Here is a 15,692-nt window from a genome sequence, read left to right as displayed (position 1 = left end):
GGCTCTGGCTCCACCTACTGTTGGCCTCCCTGCCTTCTGCCCTCCCAGTTGAACTCAATGGGCTTACTTTTGAGTAGACAAATACAGGATTGCACTGTCAATGAACCAAATCAATGACTCTTCTTTTTCTTATATCTCACCTCTTTGCTGCCCATAGCAACCATTTTGTGCCGTCACCCATGGCACTTTTTATCAAGATATTAGTACCAGCACCTCATTTTTTACCAAAAAAAAGAAGCACTGCATATGCACAGATTGTACGCTGGTTGAGTGTGACATGTGAGTACATGTCACTGCTGATCTGTATTGTATTTTTTAAATTGATTTTTGCTGGGATATACATACCACTTAAGAGATTTCTGTTACAGTATAAAGTGCTATACAAGTTAAATGAATGAACGAATGAATGAAATCACTCCTACAGATACAGAAAAAGACAGGTGGGGATGAGGAGAGAGGGGATGGATCTATTTTGAATCAAAGGGGTTAGTTAAAAACATCTGCTTCCCACCAACCTTCCATAAAAGTGGCCTCTGTGTCCTTTGTTTTTTAAGGAAAGGGTTAAGCTGATAAAGCTCTCATTCCTAGATAGGCAAGTGGGACAGGGTGGACTTCCCGTTCCTGCTCACCCACCCCTCTTTGGTAGAAGAAATAGTCTTGGGGCTTGGGGGAGATTGTTTAGGAGACTTTGGCTTTTGGGATGTGATTCCCAGGGGCAGCAAGCAGCAGGGAGAGGTAAGCTGAGAAGGGGAAAGAAACAGCAGAGAGGGGATGGAACTGCAATGACCTGGGCATGGTTACAAAAAGGGAGAGGGAATGCCAAGTCCCCAGATCTTGGAGGTGTCTGTGCAGCCTGTCCCAGCAAGAGGGTCCACCCAAGCACCGGACGAGGAGAAGGCGTTAATGTAAAAGCACACTGGACAAGACAAGAATTGTGACACCCTTACGCTTTTGTCAAGCATCTTAAATCGGGGTCGGAAACCCGTGGCTCTGCAGATGTAGGGGAACAGCTGTAACTCAGTGGTTAGAGCATCTGCTTTGCACGCAGAAGGTCCCAGGTTCAATCCCTGGCAGCATCTCCAGGTAGGTCTGGGAAAGACTCCCTGTCTGAAACCCTGGAGAATGTTTTTGTGATTTTACTGCTTACAATTTTATTGTGTAAGTGTTTGATTTTATTATTGTAAGCTGCCCTGAGTGCCCTATTATAGTGTAGAAGGGCGGGATAGAAATATTTTTAAATAAATAAATAAAATAAACTAGCCTTTTAGTGGGCTAGTAAAAAGTCTTCCAGGCTAGTAACATTGGTGGGATTATTTACAAGGCTACATTCAGTCTTGCATTTAGGGAAGAGTTGTGGCTCAGTGACAGAGCACGTGCTTAGTATGCAAAGGTCCAGTCCCTACCATCTCCAAGTAGAGCTGGGAATGTCGCCCATCTGAGAGTTGCTGCCAGTCAATGCCGGCAATGCTGAGCTAGATGGACCAATGTCTGTGTATAAAGCACAGTGTTCCTCTGTAAGGTTGGACTCCAACTCCCAGCAGCCCCAGTCAACAATGGTCAGGGAAGATAGGAGTTATAGTTCAGCAACATGTGGAGGGCCACAGGTTCCCCACCCCGCCTTACATTAAGTCACTATAAAGAGATTAGCCAGCCTTCCTCATAAAAGCATCAACTGGCTTTTCTTCTGTCTAATGACATTATTCCATCAAGTCCCTATTTACTGCCTTCCTCTTATACCACTTTGTGGAGAACCACTGGCCCCCGAGAAGTTGCTGAACTACAACTTCCATCATTCCAGCCCATTGGCCATTTTTCTGGGGCTGATCAGAGCGGTACTTTAGCAACATCAGAAGGGCCAAAGGTTCCTCACACCTGTGACTTGTACCTTCTGCTATCTATTTATTTTAGTCTTGTTACCCCTCCCCCACCCCCACAAAGCATAGGGCAGTGTGCATGGCATGTGTGCCGCTGTGTTATCATAACAATCCTGCAAGGCCTGTTCGACTGAGAGATGGTTAGGCCACCAGCACCATAGACAATTTATTTATTAAGTGCCAGTTGTGACACCTACCTTTTGGAATTCCTTCCTCTTAAATATTAGACAGGCATTGTCTCTTAACTTTTTGGTGCCTGCTGAAGATCTTTCTCTTTCAACAAGCATTTTAAGTAGAAACCTTATTTCACTCTGCATCTGTGTTGGAATTTCTTTTTAAGGTGTTTTAAATGTTTTTTTAAAGATATTTTTGCTTTTAAGATGTTCTAGAGCCAGTGTGGTGTAGTGGTTAAGGTGCCGAACTATGACCTGGGAGACCAGGGTTCAAATCCCCACACAGGCATGAAGCTCACTGGGTGACCTTGGGCCAGTCACTGCCTCTCAGCCTCAGAGGGTGGCAATGGGAAACCACCTCTTTACACCGCTTACCATGAAAACCCTATTCAAGGGTCGGCATAAGTCGGGATCGACTTGAAGGCAATCCATTTCCATTTTCAATATGTTTTTAGTGTTTTGTCTCTTGTTTGCTGCTCTGGGCTCCTTCTGGGAGGACGAGGGGATAGAAACTTAATAAATAAATACATTTGATGGGGCTTCTCTAGCACCCCAATCATTGCCACTTGTCTGCCACACAAACCTTGGTTACAGCTCATGGTGAATGAGAGGAGAGCTTTAACCACGAGTCCTGGTTTGGACAACATGCTGAGCCAAACCTGGCTTTAGCTCAGCACAGCAGCAGAAAGGACCTTGGAGGAGCATAGTGACTGTGAGCGCCTCTCCTGGAGCATGCACACTCACACAGTCTTGCTAAGGCAAGGTTTGGCAAAGGTCCCACCACACCATACATTTAAAGCACTCTTCTGCCACTTAAACAGCCATGGCTTCTCCCAAAGAATCCTGGGCACCGCAGTTTGTGAAGGGTACTGAGATTTGTTAAGAGTCCCTCTCACAGAGCTACAATTCCCAGCACCCTTAACAAATGACAGTTCCCAGGATTCTTTGGGGGAAGCCATGAGTGTTAAAGTGGTAGAAGAGTGCTTTAAATTGTATGGTGTGGATGTGGCCTGCTTAATGTATCATGTGAACCAGGCCATACTAAAATTTAGGCCCACATTGTGGTCTCAGAGTTGCCAGCCAGATGCCTTTGGGAAGCTCACAAGCAGATGAGCACGGCAATGTTCTCCTGCTTCTTGAATGAAAAGGCTGTTGAGAAAGCCGATCTCCTGTATCTTCTGTAGTCTGACAATCATGGGTGAAACAATTTGCCGCTCACTTGTTCTTGTGATGACAGCCCCAGCAGTTCACATGGAGCTTGTTCAATCCAGCCAGTTTTAATTTTGTGATATGGCTGAATTTATGTCCTGTTCTTGTTTTGGCTTTTTTGTCTTCAATCCATCTTATTTTTCCTGTCAGTGTCTCTTTTAGCTGTCCTTCAGTGTTCTCTGGTTTCCATGACAGCTGCAGTTAGCATACAGCCGCCATCAGGTCCACTACAGAGGCTTATCCAAGAGTCAGCAGGTAACAGTTTCTCTCTCTTCTCCTTTTGACCACACGTTTTCCAATTTGGTTGACAATTCAGAAAGGGTATGAAAGAGAACCATCGAGGATTATAAAGGGATTTGGATGCAGAACATATGAGGATAAGAAGGCTGAGGGAATTTGGCATGTTCAGCCTTGCCTGCCTCTCCCCCCCCCCCCGGCAAAGGCTGCAGAGGGACAAAACTCTTTGCGAGGATTTAAGAGGTTGTTCAGTGGCTTGGTTCAGATGTCATGAGAAATTGTGGTGTCCTGTTATAATAACAAGCCACAAGAAGCCTTGGGCTCTCACAAGCTCCTCCCTCCCCTCTTTTCCTCTTTCATACCCATGAGAAGGAGACTGAATGATTCTACTTCCAATTTTGAACCACCCACAGTTTCTTGTAACATCCAAGTGTGTGGAACAGTGTATTATATAAACTAAGATTTGAGAACAAGACAGGATCTAAAACCATGGCTTTTTCTTGGCTTCCTCACATAAACTGAATCCATTTAAGCTGAAAAACTAAAAGCCAAGCCTGTTTTGTTTTTAATGATTATACTGCACTACAGCCACTATAGCCACTTTAAAGGCTATATTATTATTTTGGATTGACCCAGGCTTCTCCGTAGTTCAGGCCTAATTTGAAATGTATCATTCACAGGAGCCCTCTCCCTTGTCCCACCCCCAGTTTCTAGAACTTACTGAGGGTGGGGTGGCTTTGAAGAACTTAGGACAATGACTGTGGTGGGGCCTAAAGCCCTGCCTGCTGCTGGGCATGCTCGCCAGTGTCCAAAGACACAGGGTGCACTGGGAAGTGTAATTCCCATGTATTATAGTGTTTTCAAAGACACAGCAAACTATTGGAAATAAGGTTTTTTAGCACAGGGTGCCATAGGAAAAGCGGTCCCCATGCTTCCCAGTAGTTTCTGGGAGCTTGTGCTTTATGGCTGAACTAAACCTCTGCTGTTGTGTTCTGGTCTGCTACTGGATCCCATGGAGAAGTAGGTGAGGCAGAAGAATGCAGGACCATAGATAGCTCTGAGGGATCAACTTGCAAGCTCTGCGTGAGCAACAGAGGAGGAGAGTAAACTAAGGTTGAGTACATGCCATACATTTGAAGCACATTTAAACCAGATCTCCCCCCCCCCAAACAAAAAGAATCCTGGGACTGTAGTTTACTCCCCACAAAGCTACAATTCCCAGCTCCCTTAACAAACTACAGTTCCCAGGATTCTTTTGGGGAGGGCGGGATGTTCTTTAAATGGATGGTGTGTGCGCAGTCCGAGGCTGTTTAAACCTCAGTCTCTCGAGTACTGTTTGGGGCTTAGCTGCCTTCAGGGTGTTAAAGGGCCCAACCTCTGACCTGAAGACGGCACTCCTCCTTTGCTCCATAGCCTTCCTCCTGGTTCCCTCCCTGCACTGATGGACTAGTGAACTATGATGGGAGGCATCTGGTTTTGCAGACTTGGGGGAAGGCACCGATGGGGATCTAGGCTCTGGTCCTACAGACCCTGGCGGTCCAGGAGGTTCTTCTGGGGGCGCCTGTCCTACAGCCTCAGGCGCTGTGCTCTCCTGCTGTGCAGCAGCTGGCTCAGAGCCCCGAGCTTGATCCATCTCCTCATCTTGGGCCTCTGCAGTCCCCAGTTCTGTATCTGGCTTGTATCCAGGAGTCACGACCTCTCCAGACCCCCACTCAACAAAGTGAAGGTCAGGGACTGAGCATCTAGGGTGATGTGCACGCATGCTGCTTCCTCCCATTCATGGATACAGCAAAAGCCTGAACTTGCTGTGCATCTCTCCCCTTAATGCCTCATTCCTGCTGGGGGTTCTACAAGTAGTTTCCTTTACTCTAATTTCTAAGAGTCAATTCATTGTGAAGATGGCAGCTGAATTCCCCAGGATATTTTTAGGGAGCTTTCAAAAGGTACACTTGGAATTTTGAGAAGGTGTGGGTGCCAGTCACAAAATGGCTGCCATAGGGGAGATAGCATAAAACAAAATGGGTGCTGTGGGTGGTATAGCACAACACAAAATGGCAGCCACATCTAAAAGAACAGAAAAAGAGACAGGGACACAAAATGATGTGAACATGCCACCCCTCATCACAGGGAAAAAGCTACATACATCAGTCAGCATCTCACAGAGCGAAACTCTTTGCATATAATCCTCCATTTGGAACAGAAGGAAGAATAGGAGATGTTTACTGGGACCTTTAATGGGTGCCATAGGAGATATTCATGGGCACACTGGTGTCTGCGGGTGCTGGGTCGTGGATGCCTGAGGGGGAGTTTTTTTGGTTGTTGTTTTTTGGCCAGATATGCATCACTTTGAATTTCTTAACACAGACTATCCTTTGTAGTCCAGGAGCTGCAGTCAGGAATAAAAATGGAAGAGCAAGACCCTCCAGGACCTGGACCAGGGGAGGGATTGGAGGTGGGAGCAGACAAGCCCCACATTGCCCAAACTGAAGCCATCAGGGAGTTTCTAAATGGGGCCACTCCACAACCCATTAAGGAAGAACCAAATGAGCAGGGCTGGGAATCCCAATGGCAGGGATTCCTGGAGATGATACAGGGGTCTCATTCTCAAAGGAAAGCTCTACAGCTGGTTGAGCCCATTTTAGGAGAGGATGGTGAGGGACTCTGTGCCTTCTTCAAGGAAGGAGTTGATGGCGGCCAACAGCACAGAGGAGGAGATGTGTCAAGATCCCTACCAGGCCTCAGTGGAGACCCTCAAGAGGCCAGTATCAGGCTAGTAGAAGTGAAGGAAGAGATTCTGGAGGAGAAGGACACTCCCAGCCAATGCTTTGAGAAATTCAATGGCCAAGAAGCAAAGGAAGCCCGAGAGGTAATTTAGCCCACACTGCAAAGCTGTGCCACAAAGGATGAAAGCCGAACACACATGCAGTTTATAAGGCAAGAGTTGGGAAACTTTTTCAGCTTCAGGGCTGAGTTCCCTCTTGGGCAACTCTTCAAGGGCCACAAACCCGTGGTTGGCAGGGCAACTAATAGGAATTTCATTATTCTACAGCAGGCTACTTTCTGTAGACATTCCTGCACCTTTCTCGATCCCCCGTCCAGGCAAGCAAGAGGCATTATTAGAGTTCAAGGACACATTCCAGCCAGGCGAAAACGCTTGGGGTGCAAAGCAGGGCCAGTGAGGGGCATGGCCTGGGAAGAGTTCTGAGGGCCAAGTAGAGAGGCGTGGAGGGCACCCTCCCCACGTGTGATTTCCAGTATACCGCCTCTGACAGTGGAGATACAACATAGCCATCGTGACTAATAGCAATTGGTAGAGAATTCACATTACCCTCAATATTCTCTCCATACAGCAGGGGTTCTCAAACTGTGATCTGCAGACCACCAGAGGTCCGCAAGCTCCATTCAGGTGGTCCGTGGCATGTCCACATCAAATACTCATATTGGTTTTTGATTGTATTTTTGGCTTCTTTTATTTCTTATATTGTACTTTATTTTATTACAATAGAATTCAGATTGTAACACAATAAAATATAAGAAATAGAAAGTCTTAAAAATACAATTAAAAAATCGTACAGCACCTAGGACAGTGCATTTCAATTGGTATAACAGGCAGAAGAATTACTGTGGTCTGCCAAAATCCTCAGCAATTTTCAAGTGGTCCCAGCAAAAAACGAAAAAGGTTGGGAACCACTGATGTAGAGGCTATGGTGGCCTCTATGCATGGGGGTGGTGGGGAATCTGATCCTGGAACTTTTCCTGCCTCTGAATTAGGGCATATGGCCTAGGGATCTATGCAGAGAAGGACAGTAGCTTGGGAAGAGTGTCTACTTTGCAAGCAGACAGTCCCAGGTTCTATCCTTGGCATCTTTGGGTAGGGATGGGAGTGTGGCAATGTTCTAAATGAGTGCTGTGTGGCTGGAAAGTATTTTAATTTCCCTCAGTGCTCCTGACCTAGCATCACTCCAGGGCCTTAGGTCATCCCATGTAGTTGGTCCCTCAGGGCCTACCCTGCTTTCTATTTCAGATGCCACCAGGATCTGTTGAGGACGCGGCAATTGAGTACCTCAAGTCAATGCAGGATTCCTCAGACCCTTTGAAGGGCCAAAGTTCTCTGGAAGTGAAGGAGGAGGGTCACAAGGAGGCCAGCTTGCTGGGTAAGGATTCAAATCTGAAAGATAATGCTGTCGGGAAATTTCTAGATCAGGTGTGAGTCACCTGTGGCCCTCCAGATGTTGCCGAACTGCAGCTCCCATCAGCCCCAGCTAGCATGACCAATTAAATGGTCAGAGATTAGAGGAGTCGTAGTTTAGCAACATCTGGAGGACCACAGGTACCCCCATCCCTTGTATAGGCAATTGGTTCTAGCTTAAATGAAAGAGTTATTTTGGTTGCTTCTTGTAACAGGAGTTGCTATGGTGGTTTATTTTCTCATGTTCATGCATGGTTTCATACTCAGATCTTTCCTTATATGATTATCATTTAGATATCACCTTAAAGATTTTAAATGAGATATTTTAGGCTACCTCCGTATCAGTTTCAGGAGTGGTTGTTTTGTTCTGTTTTTAATTTGGTTAGTAAACTTTTTGGTTTTTACATATATTTTAACGTTTTTGTAAAGAATTATTTGCAATTAGTCATTTCATATCTCTCTTTTATATTTATATATCAGTCAATCAAAAACTGCTGCTTAAAACCGTAGGTCTCTCAATCTAAAATAAAATGAGGGATAAATGCAATATTTGGCAATATCTGTCATGTCAACCAAATCTTTTTTGACAGGTCACATTTCACAACCTTAGTCAGTATTCTATGGCAACTGAGCATGCTCAGTCCTCACTATGCTGATTTTGGGTTTTCCCCCATTAGGTTTTTTCTCCCTCCTGAATACTTTTTGTACTGCTGCAAAGCTTTGGGTTTCCTGCTCGTTCCTCCCTCTCGGGTGTGTGCGACTGATGCCTTTTTGGCTACATAAGGATCCACAGGTGGAGAATGAGTTCAGTGTTAGTATAGAAGACTGGGTACCTCACTTTATTCCTTTGGTAGAAATTTCTTCTCTTCCCAGTTCAGGTTTTAACTGATATTACGGTTCTCTGTTTCTTCCAGTAGGCAGTGATCAAGTATGGCTGAGTGCAAAGGAGGCTTTTCCTCTGGAAAGACTTCAGCAAGTTGGAATATCCTTGGAAAGAACAAAGGGGATGCTTTTCCAGAGTCCTGAGGCAGAAGAGATCTCTGCAATTCAAGAATTCCAGTGGAAAAACAATCAATGGATTAGGCCAGAAGACAACTTACTTTATGAGAAAGGTGATAGTGACTCATGTAAAGGAAGTTTCCAAGATAAACCCTGGAGGCAAGAGGCAATGCAGATGGGCTCAGAACGTGGAAAAAACTACCGTCAGGACTCTGGCCTTCCCAAGAATCAGAAAATGCAAAAAGGGGAGAAGCTGTACACATGCACATACTGTGGGAAAATTGCTAACAGGAGAGCAGACCTTATTGTACATGAGAGAACTCACACTGGAGAGAAACCTTACAAGTGCTCTGAGTGCGGAAAAAGCTTCAATACCACCTCTTACCTTACAAAACACAAAAGGATACACACAGGAGAGAAACCGTATAAATGTTTGGAGTGCGGGCAAAGCTTTTGTCAGAAAGGGAATCTGGTTTCACATGTAAGAATCCACACAGGGGAAAAACCTTATAAGTGTGTAGAGTGTGGACAAAACTTCAGTCAAAGGAAAATCCTTGATAAACACCAGAGGATCCACACAGGAGAGAAACCATATAAGTGTTTAGACTGTGGGCAAAGCTTTAGTCAGACATCACATCTTCTTACACACAGGAGGACACACACAGGAGAAAAACCTCATAAATGCTCAGACTGCGAGAAAAGCTTTAATCAGAAAGGAGACCTTGTTATACACAAGAGAAAGCATACTGGCCAAAAGCCATATGAATGCTCAGAATGTGGGAAAAGTTTTAGCACAAGCTATCAATTCATAAACCATAAAAGGTTACACACAGGGGAGAAACCTTATACCTGCTCAGACTGTGGGCAGAGCTTTAATTGGAAGTCAAACCTTATTACACACAGGAGAATCCACACTGGTGAAAAGCCATATGAATGTTCCATCTGTAGGAAAGGTTTTAGTGATAAATCCTCCCTCACTAAACACTTGAGAACCCATACAGGCGAGAAACCCTATAAATGCTCAGATTGTGGGCAAAGCTTCAATTTGAAATCAAACCTTATCACACACCAGAGAACCCATACTGGAGAGAAACCGTATTCATGCCCTGAGTGTGGGAAAAGCTTAAGTCACAGATCCTCCCTTACTAAGCACATGAGAACCCATACAGGAGAGAAGCCTTATGGGTGCTACCAGTGTGGGAAAAGCTTTATTTCTAGCTCTGACTGTAGAAAACACGAAAGGGTGCATACACATGAGAAACCATACAAACGCGGGAGGAAATGTCCACTAATCCCTCTGTTTCCATAAACAGAAAACCTACATGTGAATATGACATTTAGGATGTTCATGCAGAAAACAGTTTGGCATGAAAATGTCATAAGAATTAAGACAGTGGGAAGAGATTTAGATACCAAATTTAAAACCAAATGAGTGAAACTACACAGATTTGTTTTTCCTTGGCAAAACCTCAGGTTGAAATTATCATTTGCAGTTGAAAAATTCACATCTAAGGTAGATTCTTGAAACAGCTTGATGGAAGTTAAATCGTTGCTAGCTTCCACCATATAAATAATCAGATAATCTGGTTTGGTTGCTGAAAATCACTGGAGGTTGGTCCATTAGAGCCAATGGGGCACTGCCCCACCAACCTCAGCCTACCCTCAAGCCCACTGGCCTGCTTTCTTACATATACCCAGTCCAGGAGGATATCAAGAACTCGGTAGGGAAAAGAACAGGGACAAAACCAATATTAGTTGGCTCCATCTCTCTTTGGCTGTGGATCGATCTACTGTTGGCCTCCTTGCCTTGCCCTAGCCCTATCAGTCCCACTGCTGAAAATATGGTTGCTGAACATGGTCCATATTTTTTATTTATATATCCTAGAAAAGATCCTCCGTGGCGCAGAGTAGTAAGCGGCGGTAACGCAGCCGAAGCTCTGCTCGCGGCCGGAGTTCGATTCCAACGGAAGGAGGAAGTCGAATCTCCAGTAAAAGAGGTCGAGGTCCACTCAGCCTTCCATCCATCCATGGTTGGTAAAATGAGTACCTGGCATATGCTGGGGGGTAATGAAAGGCCGGGGAAGGAACTGGCAATCCCACCCCATATATATGGTCTGCCTAGTAAACGTCGCAAGACATCACCCTAAGAGTAGGAAACGACTCGCGCTAGAAGTGTGGGGACACTTTTACCTTATCCTAGAAAAATGTGATGGACCCCGGGCCTGAGCATCCACAAGTTTGATGCTTGCCCCTTAGGAGTTCCAAATATTTATTCAAGTCTTTTTCAGGGCTAGTTCCTATAAAAAAGAAGAAAAATTGCTGCTGATACAAAAGAACTTGAAATATTTTGTGTGCAGCTACTATGAATGCAGCTACTAAAATCTATTTCATTAGGGTGATTTTGAGTTTGTCTTTTTAAAAAATGATGTTTCATACACTTGTTCCATATTAATTTCTTTTCAGCCACTGTTAGCCCTGCCTGGAGGTGATGAGATGGGTTGACTGGAAACTAAGTGTATAAATTCATACACACTTCAGACTCCAATGATACTAAATTTAGATGATGCAGATGCAGTGGCTGTAGAATTCATATGCAAAGTGTGTGCTTTCCATGTTAAATTCTAGGTTTCCAACCATCCTCTTCAGTGTATACAAATTCCAGAGGAATTAGGTTCTTGCACCCAAAAACAACCACAAGTCCTATATACCCTTAAAACAGGGGTAGAGACCTCAGGCCTCTCTAGCTGGGGAACTCTCTCCAGGCCACAGCCCTCATTTGTGCTGCTTTACACCCTGAGTGTTTTTGCTTGGCTCAGATGTGTCCTTGCACTCTGATCATGCCTCTTGCTTGCCTGGGTGGAAGACAGAAAGGGGCATGTGAGTGTGTGTAGAAAGTAGCCTACAGTACAAAGGTAATATTTACATTGATTGCTCTGCCCTCTTTTGCTTCTGGCCCCACCCACCACTGGTATGTGGCCCCTGGGAGGTTGCCCAGAAGGGAATGTGACCTTCAGGCCAAAAAAGGTTTCCCTCCATTGCCTAAAAGATTAAAAAAATTATTGTGAACAAAACTATAGCCACGTTGCTCCATTATAATAAATCCAAAAGCAAAGTAGGGTAATATCCATACTAGCACAAACCATTAAAATAACAGAGGTTTACTGTGCAATCCTATACAATCTTAAATCTCATTGAGTTCAGGGGGACTTACTCCCAAGGAAGTGTGTATAGCAGTAGTTTCCAATGTGGTGTCTTCCACATGTTGCTGGACTCCAGCTCCCACCATCCCTGGCTCTTGCCCATGCTGGCCGGGGCTGACGCAAGTTGCAGTCCAAAAACATCTGGAGGGCACCATGTTGGCTACCCCTGGTGTATAGGATAGCTGCCTTAAAGGCCATATGCGCCTGAGTACTGTTGCTAGCAAGTGACCATAGGAATGGGCTATTGCCTTCATGCCCTGCCTATGGGCTTCCCAAAGGTATCTGATTGGCCACTGGATGCTGGAAGTAAATTGGTCTTTGATCTGATCCAGAATGACTTTTCATACACCACAAAATAGTGAGCAAATGTGAGTTCCCTGGAATTCTTATTTAGGGGGGGTGTTATGTACATATGAGAGCCAGTGTGGTGTAGTGGTTAAGGTGCTGAAGTACGACCTGGGAGACCAGTTTGAATCCCCACACAGCCATGAAGCTCACTGGGTGACCTTGGGCCAGTCACTGCCTCTCAGCCTCAGAAGAAGGTAATGGTAAACTCCCTCTGAATACCGCTTACCATGAAAGCCCTATTCATAGGGTCACCAGAAGTCGGAATGGACTTGAAGGCAGTCCATTATGTACATATGAAACTGGTGAATCAAACCAGTGGTCTGTCTAGCTTAGTATTGTCTACACTGGCTGGCAGCAGCTCTCCAGGATTTCCAGGCAGAGGTCTTTCTCAGCTGAAGGTGGGACCTGCATAGAAAGTCCATGTTCTGCCATCCTGGGGGCAGGAGAATAGGTAGGAAAGGGAAAGATGTTCCTAGGCATAGTGAAAAAGCCAGTTTCAATTGGCAGTTTGTCCAATGAAATTCAGATGTTATGCAGACTTAATTAGATTAGACCATGTCAGATGCAGGCAGCAGCAAGGCCTGCTGGAACCAAAGAAACAATGGCTTCTCTTCCTTTGAAAATGTAAAGGCCAGCAGCTATTTGGATGTGCCTCCAGCATTAATCAGAACTCACTGGTGCCTTGTCAGGCAGAGGGCAGAAGACATATGTGATGGTCCTTTATTTTCAGAAAAGGAGGCAGGGAGGTATTGTGGTTAGTGTGTAGGTCTCAGTCTGGGGGACCCAGATTCAAAACCCCACTCAGCCACAAAGCTTACATGGGGTGACTTTGGGTCTAGCCTACCTCTCAGCCTAACCTACCTCACAAGGTTATTAAGAGAATAAAACTTGAGAACATGTACACTGGCCTGAGCTCCTTTGGAGGAAAGGCAGATTATAAATCAGAGAGATTAATTTTGTATATTGCACTAAAGAGTCAATTATCCACTGATTGGAGGATGTCATTTCCAATGTGCAGGCTGCACATGCTATTACTTGGTCAAAGAAGCTCCACTCACGCATAAGAGAGGCAGGTAGCAGCAAGCTTAGGTTTGAGGAAGTACAAAAATTTGGGGGGTGTTTGAGCATGAGAGGGAGCCCTCAAAATTAATCCAATGGAATCCTGAACAGCAGGACCCTACACTGCAACATTTTGTTGCAGATCCTACTGGTATTTCTCTTACAAGTAGTCTCATCTTCTGGTGTTAGCTGATTATCTTCCTCCAGTTCTTGGATCACCCTCGTGGACAAATAAATTGTATTAACCAAAGCACATAGAAATTGCAGCTTGCCATTCTGGTCCATTAATTATTTTTTATTCAATTTATATCTCACCCTTCCTCCTAAAGGAGCCCAGGATGGCAAACATATCAATAACAAAACAATTGGGAACCCCCTCCCCTAAAAACAGTGATCTCAGGGTTGCCACGAACAGTCTTTGAGCCATCAAATGCCTAGGTAAACAGGAATGTTTTAACATTCCTCCTAAAAGTCAATAACAAGGGAGACAGATGCACATCACCAGGAATGGTGTTTCACAAATGGAGAGCTGCTGCTGAAAAGGCCCTGTCATGGGTCAACACCAAGCGGCAGAGTTTGGGGCAGTGGTCCTGAAAGAAGAAAGAGGGGGCAGCCATTTTGTGAAGGGCAACGTGCACGCACAGCAGCCATTTTGTTGTGATGCCCATGTTAATGTATGAAAATTCCAAATGTGCCCATAGACCCCAAAAGCTTGTGGACTGCTACAGTAGGACAAAGGGGCCATGGGTCATGCCAAGGATTCAAAGAAAAAGTGGGGTTTGGGGTGGAATTTGAAGGATGCAAGGAGGTGTCACAAGAATCATTCCCATTTATGTTCCATATGCTGTCCACATTTGGGAATAGACAGAAGTAGACAGTATAAATGGGGACATAAGTGGGGTTGTCCAGCAGTCTCCTATATCTGTGAGGAAGAGTGGGATACAAATAAATAAATAAATAAGAAACAGAAAAATGCACGGAAGAGGAAGTCTCACTAGGAGCTGATTCTTCCATCACAGATTACAAGAAATTAGAGACAATATTTATTTGCTTTTTACTTTAGTTTTTAATCCCTCCTTGCTTCCAAGGAGCTCCATACTTCATTCTTTCCCCACCTGCTGTATCCTCACAACAGTCCTTGTGAGGTAGATTAGGCTGGGGAGAGAGAGTGACTGGCCCAAGGTCACCTAAGGAGCTGGACTTTGCGAGTAACAGGATTTGAAGTAGAACTGTGTGCAAATGTAACCTCTTGACATTCTCCACACTATTTGTAGGCAGAGAAATTGGGAGGGGAACTATAATTCTTCAAGAAATCCTTGGGGTGTGCCTATTTGCAGTGTCAGTCTTTTTTTTCCTGAGGATTCCCCACCCCCATACTGCAAACGGCACTTGTGGCAACCATGTTCGTCGTTTATCTTTAAAGTGGAGTTGGACCAGACAGCCCTTCAAATAGAGGCCTCTGTCAAATAAAGGACTGTCCTCTATAAAGTAAAATTCATGGGTACCCTAGAAGGGCAGAAGTTGGCTGCCATAACCAATTGACGATTTCACCTTTCTTTCATGGTGGCGTTCAATGCAATATGCACTGGGGTTCCCAAGTGGTTACCCCACTGACCATATCCAGACCTACTTACCTTCAGGAAACTGGCTGCATCAGAGGCCTTCAGATCATACCTTACTACAGGGATCAGCAGCTGCCTGCCAGTACCTTCTATATCCTCTCAAAAATTCACACAGCATGGGAGACTGTTTGCTATTCCTACTCAGTTTCTTTTTGCATTGGCTCAGCCTTTCCAACATTGAACACACACCCTTAAACATGCCCACATTTCACTGAACGCCAGGGCTGGATGCCCACCCTCCCTCCCTTTCTGGACAGAAATGAGGTGAAAAAAGCTCTCTGTGAGCAAACGCAGTGATGGCTAATGTAGGTAATTTCCCCCCCCATGGATGTGTGCCTGCACCATTTGTTCCTCTGTGCCTTTTTCTGCCCTTTTAGATGTATCCGCCATTTTGTGTCCTGCCATGCCCCCACAAAAGCCATTTTGTGACTAATGCCCACAGCACGCTCTCAGAATTCCAAGGTGCCCACTGACCCAAAATTGGCAACTCCTGCCATTCTCATCTTTAGTAAGCCACTGTCTCTCCGCCTCTATTCCTGCCCCCATGACAGTTGCCCCCCAGCTGTGCAGCCTCCAGTGGGGGCTGATACCACACCAGCATCCCTCTGGAACTAGCTGAACCAAAACTAGGTCCCTGACCACCACCCATTACATCCTGGGGCAGTGGCTTGACCAAAGACTAAGGGCTGAACCACTTGTTACATTAGCAGTGCATTTAAAATAGCACATTTAAGATTGGCCACGTGTTTTTAACAAAAAGCCCCGGGGGGGGAGGAGATAAA

The 15,692-nt window shown here is 45.2% G+C and overlaps 1 protein-coding gene across 2 annotated transcripts; it reads left to right on the top strand.

The window, feature by feature from the left end:
- The first annotated feature begins 617 nt into the window (after positions 1 to 617).
- LOC133381114 (zinc finger protein OZF-like) lies at positions 618 to 11,228 on the top strand. 2 transcript variants are annotated; one of them, XM_061619698.1, is made up of 4 exons: positions 618 to 1,083; positions 3,407 to 3,511; positions 7,518 to 7,647; positions 8,600 to 11,228. In XM_061619698.1, the coding sequence occupies exons 3-4, from the start codon at positions 7,518 to 7,520 to the stop codon at positions 9,988 to 9,990; spliced, it is 1,521 nt and encodes a 506-aa protein (XP_061475682.1). In that variant the 5' UTR covers positions 618 to 1,083; positions 3,407 to 3,511; the 3' UTR covers positions 9,991 to 11,228. The 2 variants fall into 2 exon arrangements, with proteins under 2 accessions (XP_061475682.1, XP_061475681.1); XM_061619697.1 differs by having other exon boundaries at positions 8,597 to 11,227.
- The last annotated feature ends 4,464 nt before the right edge of the window (positions 11,229 to 15,692 follow it).

Source organism: Rhineura floridana, chromosome 3 (assembly GCF_030035675.1).
Source record: "Rhineura floridana isolate rRhiFlo1 chromosome 3, rRhiFlo1.hap2, whole genome shotgun sequence".
Classification (NCBI taxonomy): Eukaryota; Metazoa; Chordata; class Lepidosauria; order Squamata; family Rhineuridae; genus Rhineura; species Rhineura floridana.
This window is presented reverse-complemented; position numbering and strand designations above follow the sequence as displayed.